The sequence below is a fragment of the Dysidea avara genome, chromosome 8 (assembly GCF_963678975.1).
Source record: "Dysidea avara chromosome 8, odDysAvar1.4, whole genome shotgun sequence".
NCBI lineage: Eukaryota > Metazoa > Porifera > Demospongiae > Dictyoceratida > Dysideidae > Dysidea > Dysidea avara.
This window is the reverse complement of record NC_089279.1, coordinates 4,767,631-4,794,012: the sequence shown is the minus strand read 5'-3', so window position 1 is coordinate 4,794,012 and position 26,382 is coordinate 4,767,631. Positions and strand designations below refer to the sequence as shown.

The 26,382-nt window shown below is 38.0% G+C and overlaps 1 protein-coding gene across 1 annotated transcript in view; it reads right to left on the bottom strand.

Moving 5' to 3' along the window:
- Positions 1 to 26,382, bottom strand: part of LOC136264081 (uncharacterized) — a 76,541-nt gene that overhangs the window by 31,273 nt on the left and 18,886 nt on the right. The window contains exons 7-9 of the mRNA XM_066058764.1: positions 15,784 to 15,834; positions 15,681 to 15,734; positions 13,026 to 13,074 (exon numbers count right to left, since the gene is read on the bottom strand). Coding sequence (XP_065914836.1) covers positions 13,026 to 13,074; positions 15,681 to 15,734; positions 15,784 to 15,834 — 154 coding nt within the window. The remainder of the gene's footprint in view (positions 1 to 13,025; positions 13,075 to 15,680; positions 15,735 to 15,783; positions 15,835 to 26,382) is intronic.

Here is a 26,382-nt window from a genome sequence, read left to right as displayed (position 1 = left end):
CCAAGCTGTTAATTGTGAAGGACATGCAAGTCAGGCTGGATTTTAGCTGATACTTTTGGCAAGAAAGATCAAACCTTCATGATCCCCATAGGCATAGCAACTAGTGTTCTGTGATATAGTACATTTTGTGTATCACGTATCACCATAAAAAAATTGTTCGATACAAAACTGTATCATGATACTATAATGAAGTGGTCATGGCTATAGTTATGACTGTGGTACTAGCTAGCATAATAGCAAATAGTTGTAACAATATCCACTTTATCTGTACCTTATAGAACCGACACTGATTCTGCATTTACTGCGTATGAGAATGTCAATAAATTATATAGATGACAATTAGCTTGTTGTTCTATGGGTGAAATGGTGAATTTCTTTTCATTGTCTGTTGTGCCAATGAGTTATGATGTGTCATGCGCATTAACAGATAATGTTTGTTTATTTAGAATCATTGGATGACTATTGTCATTCTTGTGGAATGATTAGTTTGCATGATGATAGAATTGATTGGTGAGGTCTAGTTATGTAAACGAATTGTGTATTCACGTGTGGACTCCATGCATAGGTCAGGTGCAATAGTTGCTCATGGGGGTACCATGAACGGTCTTTAGGAAGACATGTGGTTACAGCCAGGCAAGATGAAAATGAATATAACTTTTCTGGGGCTTGCTGTTCATCAAATGGAGCTGCACCTTTGTAACTAATGTATTGGAGTTTAATGATATGTGTCACACAACATACCTGATTCCATGCAAACACTATATGTTTGCACTAATAACTGTATCACACAGAGGTGGCATTATGTACCGCATGTTGTGTTACATCTGCGCGCATGGGATAATGTGAGAGTGAAACTATAAGTACATGTACCATTTGGACTGGACATGATGTTGGACACGAGTTACAATGCACCAAACCTTATGTGCTGATACACGTTTCATTACTGGTGCAGCATATGCGCTGTGTTGGTATGTGCTGGACAACTGCTAGAAAAAGTATAGCGACAGGCTGGACTCGGTAGTCCCTGTGCCCATGAAAGCTAACCCACATGGAGAGATATCAGCAGATGAACCTGCTACCACAAGTAGTACGCAGAGGGCAGCAGAGAGAAAGACAGTGTGCACCTTATCCAGGTCAGCTGCAGAGTCCCCTGGACACAATCAGCCTGCCCAGTATAATAATAATACACAAGGGAGAGATACCCAAAATAGAAAACGGAAGTTAGTGCGTCACGGCGATCTTGACCCATGCATGTTCCTTGTAGTAAAACCTTGAGTAAACATAGCTATTAAGGGGCTTATTATACCTCCCTAAGAGCAGCCATGATAGCTATGCACTTGAATCGGCCAATAACGTAACGGCGGTACACTGAATGGACCAGAATCCAGGGAGTTCACAAAATGCGCAGCTCTTACGGTAGTTCACAAATTGCACAACAATTTATAAATTGTTGCGCATTTTATGAATTCACAAAATGCGCAGCGCAATTTATAAACTGCGCAAATTTACAGATTGCGCCTAACACTGTCACCTCTGTTTCCTGACTTTCAGTACCGCCGTGCTGCCTTTTGACACCAAGTACAATAGAGGCAATCAGTAATTTGCCTGTGTTTGTTGTAGTTGATTTTACTGTAGCAACACCTCAAGCAACACGGATCGCGAGACTTATGAACTAAGCGAATGACTGAGGGTTATGTTTGAGATAAGTTGTGTGTATGAGATGGCACGTACTCCTTTGCATTTCTTTTAGGGATGAGATACAATTTAAGACAAAGAATGAGCTAACCACATGAGAACTTGTAAAGTTTCAGGTTAGTGGTTATGGTTAATGTGATTATTGGTTGTTAGTGTGGATTGTATGTAAAGAAGTATGTCTCCTCTAAGTGTAAGTGGTATGGCACTTTGTGTCTCTGTATCCTCTAATCCAATTCTTGATCCAAAAACCTGTATTGGATGTTAGTATGGAATGTGTGTCTCCTCTAAGTGTAACTGATATGGTACTTTATGTATCTGTATCCTGTAATCCAATTCTTGATCAAAAATCTGTTATAACACATACCCATGTAATAATACATGTAATGACACGTACCCATGGCTCAAGTGTATTATCAACTTTACTGGTTAGGAGGGTGAACACAGAAGGTAGAGCTTGTATGAGGTCCTTACAACCAACCAGAGTATTTTATAGAAATATAGTGTATTTGTTCTGCTTGACCTTGGCATTATTAGAAGTTTAGGACAGCGTAATTGTTTGACATTCCTGATGCTGATGTATAGTTTTGCATAGTATTCACCATGCTGTGACATTTGGCTTGATTTCTTGTGGATACAATGACATGAAAATAGCAGCTATCTATATTATAATCCAACAAAACATTCGCAAGGTGGCTTAAAATCTGAGCCTTAGCATGCACATCATTGTTTACTACACATCAGATAAGTGTATCCCTGTTGCCATTAGCCTACGCAAAAATGTAGCGCTACTGTGGTCCAGTGTTAAAGAGGCAGGTAATTTAGACTGCTTTTGTATAGTACTACTGTAGGCAGTTCTATATGCTTATGTATTCATACTCAGTTTGTTTTATTAAAATTTTTAATCCCGAAAAAACCAAAAGAACTTTAGAAATTATACAAACTAGGTAGGTTTTCATGAAGATGGTCGCATTTACTAGGTTGATTATGGTAGCAAGGTATTGCTATAACAACATACTATCAAAATACAAGGACTCCTAATTCATCACTTCGTACAGCTGTAAAATATTTTGTACTGGTATTGTGATGTGTTTTTCTATTACCAGCAGTAGTTCACATACGTATCTTCTTTTCAATAGCATTCTCTGCATTGGACCATTCAGCATGATTGTTCAGGTATTGATCACTGCCAGGACAAGCTGTTTTGGCATCTAGATCGATTATTTCTGGTGAGTTTCTTGAAAGATAATTCTATAATAGAGTAATATAGTTTTTGTTAGGTATGACTAATAGAAGGATACGACTTTATGAGGTGGAACGTTGTTTGGAAAAAGATACAATACTAACAGGTATTTAATCGTGCTGTACAATGTTTTGGCATTACATCTATTTTTTTCCGTTTACAGTACACAGAAAATGTCCAGGCAAGGAGCCTGCCATTGATAAAGTTTGTCATAAAGAATGTATTGATGAACACCCAAGACAGACATTTTTTGTAATTTGACTATGTTGCATTTTTGTGTATGGATGGATGACCTTTTGTTGATTTAAAATTGGAAGTATTTAAACCAATTAATACAGAATATAGGGGTGGGACGAGGGTAAAAATGTGACATTTCCTCACATTTACTGTTGGGAAAAACAACCTTTCCTAGCCTTTAAGTGGTAAGGAAAGATCAAAAAGACGGCTGAATCTTTTCAGGAAAGTTGTGGAAATATGATCATTCCTGATGAAAGGAAAGGTAAGATAATATTGTGGAAATCTGACATTTCCATACCTTTCCACAGTCTCTTAAAGGTAAGGAAATCAATTCTTTTTTTGTAGTGTAGTAGTCATAGCTGGATAGTCATTAACACTTTCTTTAGCCTTCTTTTCCATCTGGTTTTTACTTGCCTGTTCTTTGTAATGTTGTGATGCCATAAGAAACAATTCATCGTTGTCACATTTATTAGCTTCTTCCTCCATCAAGGTTCTGCGAGCTTGTTCTTTGTATTGTTGCGATGCCAGAAGAAACAATTCGTCATCTTCGCTATCGCTGGACTCCCATGGCAATCCTTATCCTAATTTGAACTTTATGGGACATTTCCATCCAGGAGGTGAGCGTTTGGGACGGTAAGGAATAAGCTCAATCCTCTTCATTTCTCATAAATCAACCACACATGTTCACACTTTGAAGTCAAATTTCATTGGCCATATACAATGACGATTTCGAAACGACAGATTATCTAATCCCACAATGACTCCACCTAAGTTCCCATATAAACCGGCCCCGTTATCTAAGTCAGTTAGAGACCACGCCCTTGGATCTTCGTGTACTTTAAAAACCTCGCTTCACTCAGTTTTTAAAATCCACAAAGATCCTCATGCTAGGTCTCTAACCTACACTTAGTAATGTGTACATAGCCAGTAATTTTTTGCAAACTCTACAGATTTACGGATAATTGCTTTGAAGTCAAAGTTCCCATGTATTCAATTCAATATCAGTGTCTCTGAAACCAGTGAAATTTTATAAAAATCATTAAAATCATAATCATTTCAAATTCTATTTTATGCACGATTTTAAGCAGCGGTACCCTTAGCACAAACACATATTAGAATTCCTTAAAACAATTTTAAAACCTATCAAATGGTATGGTAGTACCATTTAAGTAGAAATTGCCCTTAAAATTTTGTGCGCTACCCAAACTTTTACCTTTAAAAATCATCCTAGAGACATTTTACGTGATGAGAATTACCTTTATGCAATAGTACTAGTCCATATAATATACAATATATAACAAAACACTTACAGGTAGCTGGATATAGAATTTTTTTTTTTTTTAAATCACTAAAACTCAAACTTTAGTCTCACTGCCTGACTGACCACAATCGCAAGTCTAGAGGCCACAAAGCAGTGCACAGCCACCATTTTACGCCACAATAACAAATGCACCAATGGGATGTGCCTTTTAGGGTTCTGACAAGTGTAGGCCCTCTGCGCCTTGTCTTTTCTTTTATCTTCAATCAAGTTGCTTGTCTTCTTCTTCATCCAACAAAACCATATCAAGGTGGTGTTAATAATTTTCTGTATCAACACTTTCTTTCAGCAGCATATTTAGACACAACAGAATTATTTCAGAGCTGGATTTCAGAAGCGCTTTAGTCCTGGTATTACTACAAGAGATATACGTACTAGCTAGATATCTGCAACTTCATGATTGGAAACCTGTTGGAGTTAGGTTCATGACTGTGCCCATCCAATAAAGATCTAGGTGGACTAATAGCGATAGAGTACAGAGACCACACCTCTTAACAATCTACCTATTTACTACAGTACACAAGATGCCTTATTGGTATAGCTAGCTGCACACCTATTGGCTGACTCAAGATATACTCTAATACAACAGCCACTCATTATACAATAGAACAGTCGCAACTTACGTACATTGTAACTATCTGTGCTCACAACAAAATAACTAAACAAACCAGTATTTTTAAAAATTGTTAATTTAGAAATGAAGTAGATATTTTGTATGCAATAAAAGTAGCGAAATAAGGGATGAATGATGGTATTATTGCATGGCTCAGTGGGAGAGTTCCTACTTTGGCACATTAACTACAACAATTATTTTGTTCAATGGCAAAGCGAACAAATAGGGACTTCCCACTGAGCTATGCTGTAATACCATCATTTCATCTCTTGTTACACTACTTTAATTGCATAGATCTCTAGTTTATTTTTAAATTACAATTTTTTAAAACAAATACTAGTAAGCCTATATGAACACTAGTATATTAAATATTAAGGGAATTCAAGTGACAAAAAGTAGTGAAACAAGAGATGAACATGGTATTACAGAATAACTCTGTGAGAAATTTCCTACAATGGTAACAACATTTTGTTCAATACCTAAATCGGGATTCTCCCACCAACAATACATATACCATCATTCATCTCCTGTTTCAATACTTTTTATTGCTTAGATACCTAAAAATTCTAATCTAATCAAAAACAGCCACGCTGTAAAAAAGGAGTGTGGCCCTTGAAAAGGCTATGGTGAAAAAAGATGTGAAATCCAAGGTGGCGGCCAAGAAATGGCTGTGATGGTAGCTTAATGGTAAAAATTTTAATAACGACAATTCAGGTGAATTTTGGTGCCGCTTGGTCTTGGCACAAAATTCACCTGAATTGTCGTTATTAAAATTTTTACTATTAACCTACCATCACAGCCATTTCTTGGCCGCCACCTTGAATTTCACATCTTTTTTCACCATAGCCTTTTCAAGGGCCGCACTCCTTTTTTTACAGCTTGGCTGTTTTTGATTAGATTTCACTTCTTTTTGTATTTGTATACCCCAAAGCCGGCCTATGGCCAGCTTTGGGGCTTTTTAACCTATATTTTTTTCTTTATCACAGGAAAAAGAAAAAGATGAAGCAGATTTTATCAGTAAATGTACAAATTATAATATATATAATGCATATATTTATTACATGTCAATTAATTCCCACAGGATAATTTGCAGCTGATCTCTCTACTTGGTGACTTGAAATGTAGCTGAACTCCCTACAGGGTGATTTGCTTGTGCGTAGATGAACTCTTTACAGGATTCTCTCTACAGGGTGACTTGACTCTAGCTGAACTCTCTGCAGGGTTATCTGTTTGTAGTTGAACTCTCTACAGGGTGATTTGTTTGCAGCTGAACTGTCTACAAGGTAACTTCTTCTAGCTGATCTCTCTACAGGGTGACTTGTTTCTAGCTGGTCTCTCTACAGGGCGATTTGTTTGTAGCTCACGAATTCTCTACAGGGTGATTTGTTTGCAGCTGAACTCTCTACATGGTGGCTTCTTTGTAGCTTAGCTCTCTAAAAGGTGACTTCTTCTAGCTGAACTCTCTACAGGGTGATCTTTGTATCTTCTTCTGGCTGATCTCTCTACAGCGTGAATTGTTTGTATCTGAACTCTCTACAAGGTAATCCTTCTAGCTGATCTCTCTACAGGATGACTTGTTTCTAGCTGAACTCTCTACAGGGTGATTTGTTTGCAGCTGAACTATATACATGATGGTTTCTTTGTAGCTGAATTCTCTACAAGGTAACTTCTTCTAGCTGATCTCTCTACAGGATGACTTGTTTGTAGCTGAACTATCTGCAGAGTGATTCTTTGTAGCTGAACTCTCTACAAGGTGATCCTTCTAGCTGATCTCTCTACAGGATGACTTGTTTCTAGCTGAACTCTCTAAAGGGTGATATATTTGCAGCTGAACTCTCTACATGATGGTTTCTTTGTAGCTGAACTCTCTACAAGGTAACTTCTTCTAGCTGATCTCTGTACAGGGTGACTTGTTTCTAACTGAACTCTCTACAGGGTTATCTGTTCGTAGCTGAACTCTCTACAGGGTGATATGTTTGCAGCTGAACTCTCTACATGGTGGTTTCTTTGTAGCTGAACTCTCTACAAGGTGACTTCTTCTAGTTGAACTCTCTATAGGGTGATCTTTTTGTAGCTGAACTCTCTACAGGGTGATTTGTTTTCAGCTGAACTCTCTACATTTGTAGCTGAACTCTCTACAAGGAAAATTCTTTTTTCTAGCTGATCTCTTTACAGGGTGAATTGTTTGCAGCTGAACTCTCTACAGGGTAGTTCTTTGTAGCTGAACTCTCTACAAGGTGACTTCTTCTAGCTGATCTCTCTACAGGATGACTTGTTTCTAGCTGAACTCTCTAAAGGGTGATTTATTTGCAGCTGAACTCTCTACAAGGTAACTTCTTCTAGCTGATCTCTGTACAGGGTGACTTGTTTCTAACTGAACTCTCTAAAGGGTGATCTGTTTGTAGCTGAACTCTTTACAGGGTGATTTGTTTGCAGCTGAACTCTTTACATGATGGTTTCTTTGTAGCTGAATTCTCTAGTAACTTCTTCTAGCTGATCTCTCTACAGGATGACTTGTTTGTAGCTGATGTCTCTACAGCGTGAGTTGTTTGTATCTGAACTCTCTACAAGGTAATCCTTCTAGCTGATCTCTCTACAGGATGGCTTGTTTCTAGCTGAACTCTCTAAAGGGTGATTTATTTGCAGCTAAACTCTCTACATGATGGTTTCTTTGTAGCTGAACTCTCTACAAGGTAACTTCTTCTAGCTGATCTCTGTACAGGGTGACTTGTTTCTCTCTACAGGGTGAATTGTTTGCAGCTGAACTCTCTACAAGGTAGTTCTTTGTAGCTGAACTCTCTACAAGGTGACTTCTTCTAGCTGATCTCTCTACAGGGTGAGTTGTTTCTAGCTGAATTGTCTATAAGATTAACTGTTTGTAGCTGAACTTCCTACAGAATAACTTGCAATGTAATATAATTCTTTAATGGAGTAAGTTATAAACGTAGCCGAATGCTCTATTAGGGTGACTGTTCTATTAGAGTATCTCGATCTCGCATTTGCTACACGTAGTTGGGGTTCGAATCATAACTCGGTGATTTGTAATCAGATTCATCTGTACTACTGCAAGAACTTACTATGATGATTATTCCAGCTACACACCGATTTTCAGCTCATTGCTCTTAGCGATTTGTCTGGTAGGAGTGAAAACTAACAGTTTTTTTATTCGTAAAAATTGATTGCATAATTGTGACACAGGTTGGGTTTTGTGTCATACCTCCATGGTCTTTATCTCGATTCTTTTCAAACCACAAACAGCACTCCTACGATGGTTACTCCATCTACATAGAAATTTTTAGCTCATTCCTTCAAGGGGTTTACCTTGTGGGCGTGACAGACCTTCGACTTTATTTTACGTGAATAATCGATCATAACTCCGTGAATGTTCATCGGATTCCTACCAAAGTTGGTACTGAGATCCGCCTTAATGAGCCCTTCAAGTGTGCCAAATTTCAGCTCGATTGGAGCACGAATTCGTGTTTTATGGCGGATTTTGCGAAGTGTGCGAAATGAAGAAGTAGAAGAAGAAAAAACGAAGAAATTAAAATGACATTTTGTTCGCTCATATCTCAGAAATGGCTGGAGCAATGTTCTTCAAATTTGGTATGTAGACTCCCCTAACTGGCCGGCACTTCTGTAGCACATTTGGTTCCAATCGGATTAGGAATCACAGAGCTACATAGGTGTGAAAATTTCGTTTTCTTTCTTCCTGTTAATATACTCACGGTGTGGCGCGCCGGCTTCTTGGGCCGCACGACACACTATCGTGTGTCTTGATCAGCGTTGAAATCGAGTTGGGTCATCCGGGTCATCCAGGTCACATTTTGTCCAGGTCATCCGGGTCTGACCCTGATTGGATCATATGAGAAACAAAATTGTTAGTTTGACAACGTGGAAACTTATTAACACTAGTCGCATGGCTCTTTCATGAGCCATGCCCACTTATCACGTTACAAATATATGCTCAGCCATGCCTATTTAGTAGTAGGTGCAGTCTGTAGCAGGAAACTGTGTCCGTTGCTGTCTGCAAACTTACATGAAGCCACGCCCACTAATCAATTGTTGTACTAGTTGTATATAGTCTAGTCTTGCAGCTGGATAAGTACTTTTGTGAGCCACATCCACTTTAATGTCGAGAAAGTGTAATACTAGGTATGCACAAAGCCACACCCAATTGCTGTCTGTTAACTAACAGTAGCTACATGGAACCAAACCCACTGACTGACTTTAAATTATAAACTTACTGCATGGCTTAGTTATCACAGAACTATTCATTTACTCAACACATTAATCAAACGTTCAAAACATAGTCCCGTTTACTTGAGACTACCCAAAATATAGCTCTTAGCGCACGCCTCAGCTTTAATTAGTCCGGGTCGAATCCGAGTCTGACCCGGATTGCTATCTGGGTCAGTGGGTCATACGGGTCAGCAGTAGTGACCCAGTTTCAACGCTGATATATATATGTGAGTGTGTGTGTGTGTGTGTGTGCGTGCGTGCGTGCGTGCGTGCGTGTGTGTGTGAAAACCAGTCTAGTTTGCACAAGCATGCGTATTAAGAAAAACAAAATTTTAAACAAGTTGATGTCATGCTACTTCTAAAAACCAGGTGCCATGCAGCTAGCTAACTCATCTGGAATAACTATAGACAGTATGAATTAAACAACTATGTATTACTATTTTACAATAGAGAGTTTTGGGTTGTGCAATAATATTATTAGCTAACTCTCATATTTTGTAATTCATGAAATTTTCGTAATTTGTTCAATTACGTTGCTATGTACTGCTAAGGAAACGTTTGGTAAACAAACCGCTTTTACCAACATATTACACACAGAAGCATCCTCTAAACTGTTTTATAGTGTGACTAACATGTTTTTTCCAACAAATTCTCTCGACAAAGCCTCAAAGCTGCTCTTCATTTTTGTTTGCATGCGTAAGTTATATGCCCCCTTTCAGCTCAAAGCGATAGGCTATTCCTGGTAGTGTACGAGGCCTGCACCATTGTTTTTCAGTTGCTAAATGCCTGAAAACCTCAAGGGGAAGGCAGTCTGAGGAAAGTCGCCACATCCATATTTCAGTCCGCTGAAAAGAAACCACCTCAGAGCAATGTTCATCTGTGCAGAAGTTTAATACAGACTTCATTTCGCTTTTACTTCTTACGTAAAAGCTGCTTTTACCATTATTTAACGATTTTGCTCATGTGGGTGCGTACGGACAAACATAGGGAGATAGGTAGATAGGTAAATAGGTACACACATACACTTTTACGAAAACAATTTCAGTAAACCAGGTGCGTGCCTGGTTTAAAAATTGGTGAAATTACACGTATTAGGCCACATAAACTTAATTATTAGTTTCTCATGCTCCTGTACTCAAAATAGCAATGCAGGAGGGTGGATTTTTGTTTTTTACTACTAGTTAGCTGAATTAGGTAGCTAAAATGACTCAGAATGCAGTTATCTTAGACTGCTCTAGCAAGGAACCAACTAAGAAGGTGCCGGATAGCTGCACTCAGTCACCAGTAGTGCAATAAAACCTTGATGAGGTAAGAAAAATGGCCATGCAGGCAGGGATGAGAAACTAATAATTATGTTTATGTGGCCTTACAAAGAAAATTTTATGCAAGTTTTAATCAAGCCATTACTCAGGAAAGGAAGTGTTAAATCGATTAAACCTATATACCATCTTATTTGCCTACACATGGGGAGTTTGAAAATTTTTGTTTCATTTCTGTAACCCCAATGATTTGCGTGTTGTGTGCATTTGTTTACAATGCGGTAGACGTAAACAAAATCGTTGCCATTTCTTCAATAAAACTGCCTTCATACACCTATGCACAAGTGATTACAGGACTAAAACTATACCTTGGCTGATCTGCCAATCCATGCTGAACGCTGTAAACCAAATCCCAACTTTGTAGACTAATCCAAACAGAAGTTATTGCTGCTAATGTAAGCGACTGTAGTTTATTTTTAGAATAGTCATTGTACAAATCGATTTCCTTGCTTTTCCTACTTTCTAGCACTGTAATTCCAAAACAACTCACAATAATCGACTGAAATTTTGGTGAACCATTCCTTGGACTATGCAAATAATGCTGAGAAAATAAAAAGAAATTTGGAAGTTGTGTGACTAGACAGGTTTTCGCTGAGATGGTAACATATATATATATATATACAAGTATAATAAAAAATTGGGAATTTTAAATTAGATTAGGGACAATGTATAATGCTGCAATAAAAAGTACTGAAACAAGCTGGATCAGAGTAGTACGTAATGTCCAAATACTGTAAAACAATAAGAAGTGAATATCCCTACTGTGCATTGAGTGTAGCACAGTAGGGATATTCACTTCTTATTGTTTTACAGTATTTGGACATTACGTACTACTCTGATCCAGCTTGTTTCAGTACTTTTTATTGCAGCATTATACATTGTCCCTAATCTAATTTAAAATTCCCAATTTTTTCTTATACTTGTTTGTGAAGTTTTTTTGCAAGCTCATGACCACTAAATATCTGCTGAGTTACTCACAGCACAATTATACTAGATTATGACTCATACAATAACAACTGATCAGTGGGCGTGGCTCTACATAAGCCAGCAGACAATAATGGACGTGGATTCGTGCATATCTACATGGGCGTGGCTACCATATGTCTACAGACAGTAATTTACGTAAGTAGGCATGGATTTGTGCATACCTACACACTGATGAATGGACGTGGCTACCATATGTCTACAGACTGTAATTTACGTAAGTGGGCGTGGCTCACGAAAGAAGCAAGAGCTACGCTATGACGTGTGGTACACATTTAATTTAGCACGTAGGGTCAGACCCAAATAATCTGTAAAGCAGAACCTGGATGACCCAACTCGGTTTGACATTGTTACTAATTAACTATATTTATTGACTTACACATTCGCTATATAGTTATTTATTTATTTATTTATTATCAATTTTTCCAAAGAAGAGTTCCACAAAAGGCTAGTTAGCCTGTACTAGGTGGTCCCCAACACAGAACATACATACATATACACATACAGAGCATACATACATACACAGAACATACATACATATACACAATCAAAACAAATTACAAATAAGAAATGATATAGCTATTTACAAAACAGAAAATGTTTAAGCTTATGCTTAAAACTGCCTGCAGTTGGCTGTGACAAAATTGTTGGAGGTAAGAAGTTGCATAGAAATGGCACAGCCACAAAGAATGAGTGCCTAAATGCATTGATCGTAGAACACACAAGGTTTAAAGTTAAGGAATGAGATCTAGTTCGCCGTGAGTTGCTCTCTCTGATCGATATCAACAGCGAGCCTGACGTACGCGTGTGTTTTTGGTACAACCGGCGACCACGAGTATTCGAATAGCTTGATGCAATATACACTGGTATGGAAGCCGTACTGTAGTCTATTAACACTCAGCGGTAGAACCTTGACTGATGGCCATGGTAAAGAAGGATAAAAGGTAAGACAATAGCGCAAGCATTGTATGTTTATCAATATACCAAAGGTTTTTTCTTAAGCGATCTAGAAACGTTTCTGCGAAAGAAATAGGGCTGTAGCTGTAGCCAGTTTTCCGCTACGCTTGACTGAAGGCGTCAGGCAGGCAGGCAGTAGAAAATTCCATTGACTAAATTTTTTTAAAAATTGTGTAGCAACTTGACAGAAACGTTTCGGGTCGATCTGAAGACACTTTTGGGATTGGTTTTACCCAATCAATACTGTCACATCGTTTTGAGGAAAAATCGCGGCAGGTTTTTGGGTTATATTATATCATGGATCGCCCCCACACCTTCGATGTCCCTAATATACAGTACTATCGTACTGTATGATATACTAGTTTTAGTTTTTATAACATACAGTTACGTATAGCCTATGAACAATTAGCTTGTTGAACATACTGAGTAATCTCTGGCGTTCTCTTTGTTCTTCTTCCTTTTTCTGGTTCTCCTGTATTGACATCAATCATGAGTCAAGTACTTAAGCACTTGAGCTTATAAGCACTTGTTTTGAAGTGTTTACAAGTGCTTACAAGTATTTGTTACTGAGTGAAATATCTGTATTGTAGACTTGCAATTGACCAATACCAATACTCATAATATCGCTACCAATATAATATCGGTATCGGTACAGCCCTATGATTAGATGTTAAATTCATTGTAGCATTTAAGAGCTGGCAGCCTTTGTGCTTTGAAAGTATTTCCATAAAGTACTTAATTACCAGCACAGACATAATGCTGCATGATTGGTTAATTGTAAGTCTACAATACAGATATTTCACTCAAGTTATATGCACTAATAGTATAAATACCATGAAAATGGACATGACTAAAACACGGAACAGACTGGGAAAATGGACTAGCAAACGGACTGGAAAGAACTTGCCTGAAAACATCTTTTGGCCATAGAAATTCACTGTATAGCTGCTAGAAAGAATGTAACACGCAACAACGACCTAAAACAAACCTCTGAACTGGTCTGAACACGATGTCAAAGTGTGCTCAAGCCAATATTTAGCCCTGCATTTAAAGATAGTCTGAAATTAAATTCATTTTGTGTTTAATTATAAGCACACTTTCCCTTTCGCATGTGTAAACAAGACAAGACACAAGCTTTAAGCCTGTTAAGACACTATGTTACTTGGAATTCATAGTCTGGTTAATTGCTGCAATTAGTTTGACGGCTGATCTTCAGTTTTACAGGTGACAGGTAGACAGGTAGGCTTCGTGACAAAACCATGTTGTATTTAATCAGCTGGCAAGTACTGCCGGGCTACTACAAATACAGTCTGTGTTATTTTGTTTGTTTAAACTTGTTTACAACAGCACTAACTGACAACTTCGCTGTCACAGGCGCTCACACTGGCAGACTGTCGCTTTGTAAATTATCCCAGGGTTTAATGGCGGCTCGAGCACACATTTAGAGGTTTGTTTAAGGCTGATGTTACGTGTTATATTCTTTGTAGCAGCGATTTAGTGAGTTTCTATGGCAGAAAAACGTTTTCAGGGAAGTTCTTTCCAGTCCGTTTGTGAGTCCGTTTTCCCAGTCCGTTCCGTGTTTTAGTCATGTCCCATGAAAATCACCTTACTGACCAAAGTGATTTAGTTGTCAAATGGTTCAGTTCTTATAACATGAATGAGTTGGTGCATGCGGGTTCAAGTCCCAAGTTTGTTAAGTTTTTTTTCTCTATTTCTGAGGGTTTTTTGCACCACTTTTTTAATGGTTGATATTTTTGTTCCATAATTTGCACTGCACTGGTAAAAACAGACAAGTTTGGATAAAAACCTTTTGTGAACAGTCATAAGTACCAACAAATAAAGGGATTAATTGTTGAAAAGCATATGAATGGACCTAATCCGCAATGATGTCATAATTGACAAAATGGCAGTGTATAGTGTGGGAACTTCATATGTACGTAATCACTCAAATGAGCTTAGTTTGCGGATTTCATGACATGGAACTATTAGATAGTAAAGGTAAGAGGCTAGTCAGTGTGAGGTGGCAATGTGAAACAGTCCCACCAGATGAAACAAGATTTAAGTTTTGGTATCAATGCAAAACCATGCTCATTTGTCTTGTAATTAAGTATGCATGCCTCACCTTGCCCCTTGCTGCAGTATGTAAACTTTAACATAGCGAAATGTCATCTCTCCCAATACCCTCTGTACAAGTGTCCACACTATCGACCGCCATTTTGTGCTTTGACGTCATTGCGGATAGGTCCATTGTAGAAATTTAACACAGCCACAGTGATCATGCTACATACTCTATTATGCTGTAATGCATATTGGTTCGACTTTAATATCAGTTCATTAGAAAACTTGTATCAGAAATAGACAATAAATATCAGATATCGGTATCGGATGTAAAATGTGGTATCGGTACAGCCCTATTTAACAGCCAAAATTAAAAGTGCTATCAGGCAAATCATTTTGATACATTGCTCTTTGCATTTATAAAAGTGGACATTAAACAAGCACTTTTTCAACTTTACTGAAGACATTAACGAAATGGATACTTAAAATGACAATTAATAATTAATTAAGACACTAACTTTACAATGATTTTGATGTAAATTGTTACCTAATATTTCAAGTAATTAGGTAATTAAATCAGGTACTTTATTTGTAATTGAAACATCTGTGCTTGTGCTTAAGGTGCTTGAGAATGCGCTTTAAGCATTGGACCTAACTGCTTGACCCATGTCTGAATGACATACGTACATACAATCATTGAAATTATGTCAAAATGAATATGAACAACAACTGAACGGTACTCACAGATGTATACAAGTACATAAAATAGACTATTCAGTGTAAGGCTTAAGGAATGTAGTAGTTAATACGTATACTAGATTGCTGACAGCTAACAGTTCCAACACATGCATACTATTCAAATCCAGTTGACCTGAGAAGAAAAAGCATGTGTAGCCTTTCTAATGTGAAAATCAAAAGCAATTGGCTGCAATGATGCTATTGTTACTAAACACATACACATATTTCAAACTATAACCTCTAGTTTTAGTGAGGGAATAATCACGTATTAGTTATTCATACCTGTAATTCTTCTTTGTGTTTTTGTTTAAAAGCTTCTTTTTCCAATCTTTTTGCCTATTTTAATGAATAAATGAACAAAAATGAATCATGTATTTATTCGTACCTTCGATTCTTCTCGCAGTTTTTTAAAATACTGTATTACTCCTGTCCTGGTCTATGAAAGCAAGACATCACAATATTATTATCAATCCTGCTCACTTTAATAATTAATTTCTACAACTCAATATGTACCACTTTCACACCACAGATCAAGGGAAAGGCCAATGTACATATCACAAATTGCACATGTTAACAAGACATACACCACTACAAGGGCAGATCTAGGGAGGTTCAAATCCATGGAACCCCGCTTTCGTGGAAGAGCCTCTTACTCAAGATACTCTAACAGAGCAGTCACAGTATTTTTAGGGGAGCAGTATAGTAAGCTATGTAGTTATAAATAAAATAAGGAGATGTAGTTGGTGAGAGGCAGCTAAAGATGTTTTTTTTTTGGTCTTCGACTTACAGCTAGGCTGAAGTTGTGATCCAGGGTGGAACCCCCTTTTAAAAAGTGTGGATTCTCCCCTGCACTATATAGCATGGGCGTTCAATGGTACCGCCTGGGATTTAACTCACATATTGCCTGGGGAATATTATGGAAATGCAGTTTGCTCATGGTTTTGATCCCCAACCAGTTCAATGATACAAGATGCTTTGACTTGTTGTATTGAGTGACATGGAGTGTTTGATTATAGGTTTGGGTGAACAAGTTAGACTAGGCTCAGTGTAGTTGCTAAGTTTCAAGTAGTTGGTAGTTACTAAATGATGAATGATCAGTACAATAATTGTTTGGGCAATGCATGGATATGTATTTCTACCCACCACATGTCAGCCATTGAGCAGACAATGGAATAACACAAAGAGGACAACTAGGTGAGTAGCTTCTAACACAGGAAAAAGTGACATTTCCAGACCGAATATCTGCATGGAAACATACAGGAAATGTCAGTGTTAAATTTACCATATCAAACCCTGGAGTAAATCAGCATACCGTAAATGTCACATGTTGTGATGTTTCCTAGAAATTTTATGCGTCTGGGCATTTCCTCTGCCAAACATTTGACATGTTGTTAGATTTCCTGCATGGTATTCAGACATTTACATCAGATTCTTTAGCCAAGGACATATGGCATGCGGTGAGATTTCCTATACTGTTCAGAAATTTAATATGCGATTTCCTTAGTCAAGGACACATGGCATGCCACTTTCCTATACTACTCAAAATATACGTATAGTTATAGACATATTACATGTACATATGTACACCATTTCCATGTGTTCTGGACTAAGCAAATGTAAACTTTCTGAATAGTACAGAAAAGCTAACGGCATGCCATGTGTCCTTGACTAAGGAAATCTCAAGTAAATGTCAAATTTAAAAGTGGAAGTGTTACACATACATTATAGTTATGAGAACACATGACATGTTGTCAGATTAAAATTAATGTGATGTGTTGGTATATAAATAGCATGATATTTACAGGTAAGCTGTGCACGGCTGGACTTATCAACTATAATGGATTATATTCTATGTTTAAACCACATTGTTTTAATTTTAATTGTTATCATGCAAGCATGGTTTTCCACTGCCATATAATGCATTAGAAGTTGTGTAAGATCAGGTTCTCATGTAATTTGTTACTGTAAGTAACTGTGAAGGTACTAAACTAGCAAAAAACAGAGAGGTACTTCCTAGGAAAAGTGTTAAAATCTAAATAATTCATTCACTAGTACCTAAGCAAATTTTCACTAATTTTAATCCAAGATTGTTGCTTCAACTGCTGTCATACCTGACTACTGTAACGCTTACAGACCAGGATAAGGTCTCTGTGTAACCTGTGTTAGCTTTCCTTTCATATTTGGAAATACTATATATATATATGGTACAATATAGACTCCATTATAGGCCAACATGTAAATTTCAAGAAATATCTGGACATTTCCGACAGTAATAGGAAATCTAATAGCCCAAAACCACAATGAAAAATACTTTGTTAATATAGATTTCTTATACATTTTGCAAACTCTATTATCATACAGTAAGATAGTACTGTATATTAGGGGTCATGGAGGTTTGGGTTTTCTGGCCAAAAATATCACCCTAAAACCAGCTTCACAATACCATCCTGGTACCTTGGCAGTATTGGTTAGGTACAAGTCTAAAAGTACCTTCAGTACGACCCTAAATACTTCCAATAAATAGATAGCTACAAATGTTTTTAAAAATTTTATTCAATGGAATTTTCTGACTGACTAACTGCCTGCCTGATGCCTTCAGACAAGAGTAACTAGACAAATGTAGGGAAAAATTAAGAATTTTAAGTTTGATTAGGGATCATAGAAAAAAAAAAGCAGGGAAACAAGGGAGGTCACCTACACCTGCAGATATACTAGTGAACATTTAATCCCTAATTCAGCTAACCTTACATTTGTTGTTTACTTTTTTGTAACATTATTATAACTGGTGAACCCACACATACTGCATCAAAAGTAAGGATGGCACCAGAATTAATGTTTTCGTCTGAACACGCATCCCAACTAACGATTACTGCTTTGAAAGTGCAGTGGCCATTACGCTTCTCTTTCAGCTATGTTCAAATGGCTTCCCTTCATAACGGAAATCGTCCGTATTTTTCCTAGTGGCTATTTTGATTGCAGAGGTGCTTTTCGAACAGTTCTTGATTCGTACTGCTGTGTAACGGGTTGAACATAGCAGACAATGAAGCGTAATGGATACTTCATTTTTCAGATGATAATTAATATAACTGGGCACGCGGCACCATTTCTTTCTTTTGGTATATGCATGGATTGCAGAGGTGCTTTTTGAACAGTTCTTGATCCGAAAAGCTGTGTAACCGATTGAACATAGCTGACAATGAAGCATAATGAATACTTCACTTTTTAGACAATAACTAGGATATAACTTGTATATACTACCTCCTATTCTCGTTAATACATTCCTGAGCACTGATAGCAGTGCTATTATATCACTTATACACCTTCTCCTCCCTTTGAAGTGAGGTGTGAAAGTGGTATATATATATATGTAATAGTTATACCACGGGCACGAGTGCTTTGCCTGATATATACGCACAAGCACAAGGGCCGCAGGCCCGAGTGCAAGTGCGTATATACAAGCAAAGCACGAGTGCCCGTGGTATAACTAATCTGTTCTACTTTAGCATGTAGACTGCTAGCATAGTAAGTACTTTATAGTGCACTTAAGCATCATTATGAGCTGTTCAGCTCGTATTTGGACTTCTTGTATTTAAATGCGTACCCACAATCGAAGCGATCTGCATGCTCGTGACGATATACTTACGTTAGGCCTCTCAGCAGCGCCTTGTCGTTGCTCTTACAATGTTATCCACAATCGAAATTCACATGGTCCCATATAAATACACTCGCAAAGCATCCCTGCAGTTTCCATGCACATTTGCAGGTGAGTCACCCAAGTGGAATATATTAGTTGTAACATGGTCACTTGTGACTTGCCTGAAATATACACACTCGCACTCAGGCTCCGCCCTCATGCTCGTGTGTATATTTCAGACAAATCACTCGAGCCTATGTTACAACTACTACATATGCCACTTTCACACCTCACTTCAAAGGGAAGAGAAGGTGTATAAGTGGATTGCTATTAGTGCTCAGGAATGCATTAATGAGAAATGGAGGTAGTATATACAAGTTATATCCCTCCTAGGAGTGATATAACTTGTATATACTACCTCCTATTCTCATTAATGTATTCTAAGCATTCTCAAAAATCATTCGATTTCTTTGATGAAACTGTGTGATTTCCTCTGGTTTAATATTGCAACACTTCACAGGATCGATAGTGGGTTTTAGTTTTGTAAAGTGAACCAAAGCATAGATCATGGACTTGGGGAAGAAGATAGTTCATTGTTTTACTGAATGAAGAAGGTCACAGGTTAGTTTATATTGATTATGTTGCATTCAATAGTCACGTGGTGATGTCCAGACACTGGGCGTAGCACTTAATTGATTTGGCCATTAGTGTTAATAGTATCTAATCAAAAACAGCCAAGCTGTAAAAAAAAGGTGCGGCCCCCATAAAGGCCATGGTGAAAAAAGATGTGAAATCCAAGGTGGCGGCCAAGAAATGGCTGTGATGGTAGGTTAATGGTTACATTTTAATAACAACAATTCAGGTGAATTTGGTGCCAAGACCAAGCGGCACAAAATTCACCTGAATTGCCGTTATTAAAATGTAACCATTAACCTACCATCACAGCCATTTCTTGGCCGCCACTTTGGATTTCACATCTTTTTTCACCATGGCCTTTATGGGGGCCGCACCTTTTTTTTACAGCTTGGCTGTTTTTGATTAGATATCACTTCTTTTTGTATTTGTATACTGCAAAGCCGGCCTATGGCTGGCTTTGGGGCTTTTTTAACCCATGTGTTTTTTTCTTTACCACAGGAAGAAGAAAAGAACTTAAAGAAGAATTTTAGTACTTCAATTATTTTTGATTTTATTAGTAATTATACAAATTATATACATATATTTATTACATGCTCATTATTCCCCACAGGATTTTTTTGCAGCTGATCTCTCTACTGGGTGACTTGAAATGTAGCTGAACTATATACAGGATGGTTTTTTTGTAGCTGAATTCTCTGTAACAGGTGATTTGTTTGCAGCTAAACTCTCTACATGGTGGTGTCTTTATAGCCGAACTCTCTACATGATGGTTTCTTTGTAGCTGAACTCTCTATAAGGTGACTTCGTCTAGCTGAACTCTCTACAGGGTGATTTTTTTGTAGCTGAACTCTCTGCAGGGTGATTTGTTTGCAGCTGAACTCTCTACATGATGGTTTCTTTGTAGCTGAACTCTCTACAAGGTGACTTCGTCCAGTTGATCTCTCTACGGGGTGATTTGTTTCTAGCTGAACTCTCTACAGGTGAATTGTTTGCAGCTAAACTCTCTACATGGTGGTTTCTTTGTAGCTGAACTCTCTACAAGGTAACTTCTTCTCTACAGGGTGATTTGTTGTAGTTGAATTCTCTACAAGGTGGTTTGTATGAGGCTGAACTCTCTACATGGCGGTTTCTTTGTTGCTGAACTCTCTACAGAGTGATTTGTTTGCAGCTGAACTCTCTACATGATGGTTTCTTTGTAACTGAACACTCTACCAGGTGACTTCTTCTAGCTGATCTTTCTACAGGGTGAATTGTTGTAGCTGAACTATCTACAAGGTAACTTCTTCTAGCTGATCTCTATACAGGGTGATTTGTTTGTAGTTGAATTCTGTACAGGTGGTTTCTTTGTAGCTGAACTCTGTACATGATGGTTTCTTTGTAGCTAAACTCTTTACAAGGTGACTTCTTCTAGCTGAACTCTCTATGGGGTAATTTCTTTGTAGCTGAACTCTCTATATGATGGTTTCTTTGTAAATGAACTCTCTACAAGGTGAATTCTTCTACCTGATCTCTCTACAGGGTGATTTGTTTGTAACTGAACTCTGTACAAGTGCGTTTTTGTGGGTGATCTCACTGCAGGTTGATTTGTTTGTAACTGAACTCACTAAAGGGTGATTTTGCTTGAAGCTGAACTCCTTGCATTGTATCTAGTTTCTAGCTGATCTCTCTACAGGGTGATTTGTTTGTAGCTGATCTCTCTACAAGTTGATTTGTGTGTAGCTGATCTCTCTGCAGGTTGATTAATTTGCAGCCAATCTCTCTACAGGGTAATTTGTTTGTAGCTGATCTCTCTACAAGTTGATTTGTGTGTAGCTGATCTTTCTACTGGTTGATTTGTTTGTAGCCGATCTCTCTACAGGGTAATTTATTTGTAGCTGAACTCTGTACAAGGTGCTTTTTTGTAGGTGATCTCACTGCAGGTTGATTTGTTTGTAGCTGAACTCACTAAAGGGTGATTTGCTTGTAGCTGAACTCCTTACATTGTGTCCAGTTTCTAGCTGATCTCTCTACAGAGTGATTTGTTTGTAGCTGAACTCTCTATAAGGTGATTTATTTGTAGCTGAACTTCTTACATTGTGTGTAGTTTCTAGCTGATCTTTCTACAGGGTGATTTGTTTGTAATTGATCTCTCTACAAGTTGATTTGTGTGTAGCTGATCTCTCTGCAGGTTGATTTGATTGTAGCCGATCTCTCTATAGGGTAATTTGTTTGTAGCTGAACTCTCTATAAGGTGATTTGTTTGTAGTTGATCTCTCTGCAGGTTGATTTGTTTTAGCTGAACTCTCTACAGGCTGATTTGTTTGTAGCCGATCTCTCTACAGGGTAATTTGTTTGTAGCTGAACTCTCCACAAGTTGATTTGTGTGTAGCTGATCTCTCTGCAGGTTGATTTGTTTGTAGCCGATCTCTCTACAGGGTGATTTTTTTGTAGCTGACCTCTCTTCAGGGTGATTTGTTTCTAGCTGATCTCTCTACAGGGTGATTTTTTGTAGCTGACCTCTCTTCAGGGTGATTTGTTTCTAGCTGATCTCTCTACAGGGTGATTTTTTGTAGCTGACCTCTCTTCAGGGTGATTTGTTTCTAGCTGATTGCTCTACAGGTTGATTTGTTTGTAGATGAACTCTCTACAGGGTAATTTGCTTGTAGCTGAACTCCTTACTTTGTGTCTAGTTTGTAGCTGATCTCTCTACAGGGTGATTTGTTTGTAGCTGAACTCCTTACATTGTGTGTAGTTTCTAGCTGATCTCTCTACAGGGTGATTTGTTTGTAGCTGATCTCTCTACAAGTTGATTTGTGTGTATATAGCTGATCTCTCTGCAGGTTGATTTGTTTGTAGCCGATCTCTCTACAGGTAATCTGTTTGTAGCTGAACTCTCTATAAGGTGATTTGTTTGTAGCTGATCTCTCTGCAGGTTGATTTGTTTTAGCTGAACTCTCTACAGGGTGATTGCTTGTAGCTGAACTCCTTACATTGTGTCTAGTTTCTAGCTGATGTCTCTACAGGGTGATTTTTTGTAGCTGAACTCTCTTCAGGGTGATTTGTTTCTAGCTGATCTCTCTACAGGTAGATTTGTGTTGATTTGTTCATTGCTGATCGCTCTAAAGGTAATTGATTTGTTGCAGTTGAACACCCTGCAAAGTGTTTTGTTTGTAGCTGATCACTCTAAAGGGTAATTTGTTTGTAGCTGAACTCTCTCCACAGTGACTTGTGTGTAGCTGAATTCTGTGTAACTGAATTCTCTAGAGAGTGACTTAATTGTAGCTGAATTCTCTACACAGTGCATGACTTGTTTATAGCTGAACTTTCTTCAGTGTGACTTGTAATGTTCTGAATCTCTATAGTGGTATATTTGCTTAACTCTCCACATGGTGACTGTCTTCTTGCTGAACTGTCTATAAGATTAACTGTTTGCAGCTGAACTCCCTACAGAATAACTTGTGATGTAATAAAATTCTATAATGGAGTAAATAAATTAGCCGAATGCTCTATTAGGGTGACTGTTCTATTAGAGTATCTCGATCTCGCATTTGCTACACGGAGTTGGCTTTCGAATCATAACTCAGTGGTTTGTAATCCGATTCTTCTGTACTACTGCAAGGACTTTCTATGAAGATTATTCCAGCTATACACCGATTTTCAGCTCATTGCTCTAAGCGGTTTGCCTAGTAGGCGTGAAAAGTAATACTTTTTTATTCATAAAAATCGATCGCGTAATTGTGACACAGGTTGGGGTTTGTGTCATATCTCCGTGGTCTTTATCTCGATTCCTTTCAAACCACCAAAAGGCACTCCTACGATGGTTACTCCATCTACATAGCAATTTTCAACTCATTCCATGAAGCGATTTACCCTGTAGGCGTGACAACAAATCGATCTTGTTTTACGCGAATAATCGGTCATAACTCCTGAACCATTCATCGGATTTGTACCAAATTTGATGCTAGGATTCGCCTTTGGACTCCCTTTCTGTGTGCCAAATTTGAAGGCGATCGGAGTACGCGTTTGCTTGTTATAGCAATTTTTGCAAGTGTGCGAAAAGACGAAGAAGAAGAAGAAGAAAAAAAAAAAAACGAAGAAAAAAAAACGAAACTTTGGCAGCTCGTATCTTGGAAATGGCTGGAGCGATTTCCTTCAAATTTGGAATGTAGACTCCCTTGGCTGGCGGGCAACTGTGTAGCAAATTTGGTTCCAATCAGATAAGTGATCACCGAGATACAAAGGTGTGAAAATGACGTTTTCGTTCTTCCTGTCAATATACTCACGGTGTGGCGCGCCGGCTTCTTGGGCCGCACGACACACTACCGTGTGTCTTGATTCACTACTTCAGTTTATTCATGGCTAGTAAAGTTTAAGTTAAGCACTTTAGTGCACTTAAATCGTCTTTATATTGCTGTTTTGACACCTGGCGCGATGTCACACACGCATAGTGACTGGGCGTGACACTTAATTGGCTAGGCCATTATAGCGCTGCAAACATATTCACTGCTATAGTTTATTCATGGCTAGTATAGTAAGTACTTTATAGTGCACTTAAGCTTCACTATGAGTTGTTCAGCTCGTATTAGGGCTTCCTGTGTTTAATTGTGTACCCACAATCGAAGCGATCTGCATGCTCATGATGATACACTTAAATTCAGCCTCTCAGCAGTGCCTTGTCGTTGCTCTTACGATGTTATCCACAATCAAAATTCACATGGTCCCATATAAATACACTCACAAAGCATTCCTGCAGTTTCCATGTACACTTGCAGGTGATTAACCCAAGTGGAATATATTAGTTGTAACATGGGCACTTGTGACTTGCCTGAAATATACACACTCGCACTCAGGCTGCACCCTTGAGCTTGTGCGTATATTTCAGGCAAATCACTCGTGCCCATATTACAACTACCACATATATATACTTATTAGTTTCTGTCATTGCATAATGGATGACATGTCTCAGTGTGCAAAGCATGCCAATCTACACCTGCGTCTAGGCACTTTATTTATTTCTTGTACATTTGGCTTAAACCATAAGATGTATAAATCAACGGAGGGTCTGGGGGAATGCCTCCACCTCCCCAACAGGAAACCCTCTAAAATTGAATTTGGGAGTAATTTTAGCAGTTTATCAGAAAATTAGTTTGACTATTGTATTAGGGTGACTGCTGTATTAGGTTATCACGATCTTGAGGCTTAGCATCCAGTGGACCTATAAAGGGGTCTGCCCCGAGACATACCACCCTCAATTTTTTGAGATTTAGACTCTCAAAATTGAATCTGAGAGTGATTTTAGTAGTCACCATTAGTATATTGTTATGTAAATGATGACTGCTCTATTAGGGTATAACGATCTTGATCCATGTACTGTATACACACAAATTTTCGAGGTACATAATTTTCGTGGATCAACAAATTTCAGGATTTCTGGACTTACATTTTCAAGGATCACCCAATTTTCACTATCAAAAAGCATAGAGCTAACCTTAACAATCGTTAATTTTCAGGGATGAAAATTTTGCAGAAAGCCAAGCAACTGCGAAATCCACGAAAATTACATCCCTTGAAAATTTGTACACGTATGGTAATAGAATCCAGTTAAGTTACTGGAATTGCAGGTGGCTAAGCATTTGTATAGTTAGCCATTTGGTGTAATACAATCAGCACAATTGTTCAATGACAACTTTTTGACAAGGGCTACAGCCCCCGTGGCCCCCCTTCTATATATATGTGTGACTGGATCTGCGAAAACTCGACACAATAGCGCAAGTCTAAATTTCCAGTAAAAAGCATTGAAAACAATGGGTGAAATATTTGTATATTATTGAAAAAATTTGCTCTGTAATTTTTTTTGAATGCCTCTTTCTTAGTGAAGGAAGGGACTAACAATAAATCATCTTACTCACCTACTCAAGAGGAGTTGGAAAAGCTTTGTTTTGTTGCAGTAGACCCAAGGATACGCAAGTTACGAGCGTTTGTTTACGTCACATTGAAGCAATTGTACACTATTGATTTTTTTTCACAAATTTCTCCATTGTATGCAGTGAAGAAAGGTGACAGAAGGACAAATTTACCCAGTAGATGATTCCCCTATCCATTGCAAACATGATGGCAAAAATTGCAGCCCAGTACATCAATTTGTTCGTAAGTTACAACCATTTTAATAAAAGCCTGTAATTTATTTTCCCTATACTTGCTGTACAAATCGATTTTTCTGTTGTTGCTACTTTGTAGGGCTGTAGCTCCAAAACTTATTGGCACATGAGGCTGAAACTTTGCCAGAAGGACAGTAGCTTTTTTATTTTATTTTTTTACTTTTGTAAATGTAGCAATTAAAGTAACATAATTAACACTAGTCTCTTAAAATTGCTATATTAGCAATAATAAAACCAAACTACTGTTTGATGTATTAAAATTGAATCCCACAATCACAGTTTGTTTGGAAAAATTCAATCCCACAATCACAGCTTATTTGGTTCCCTATATAAGAGAAGGGTATAGCAACTAAAGATTTTGCCAATTAGGTGAATCTACATGCTAAAGTAGAACGTATTAGTCATACCACGGGCACTCGTGCTTTGCTTGTATATACACACTTGCACATATATATCAGGCAAAGCACTCGTGCCCACTCATGCTTTGCCTGTATATATGCACTCGCACTCGGGCCTGTGGCCCTCGTGCTTGTGCACATATATCAGGCAAAGCACTCGTGCCCGTGGTGTATGTTGG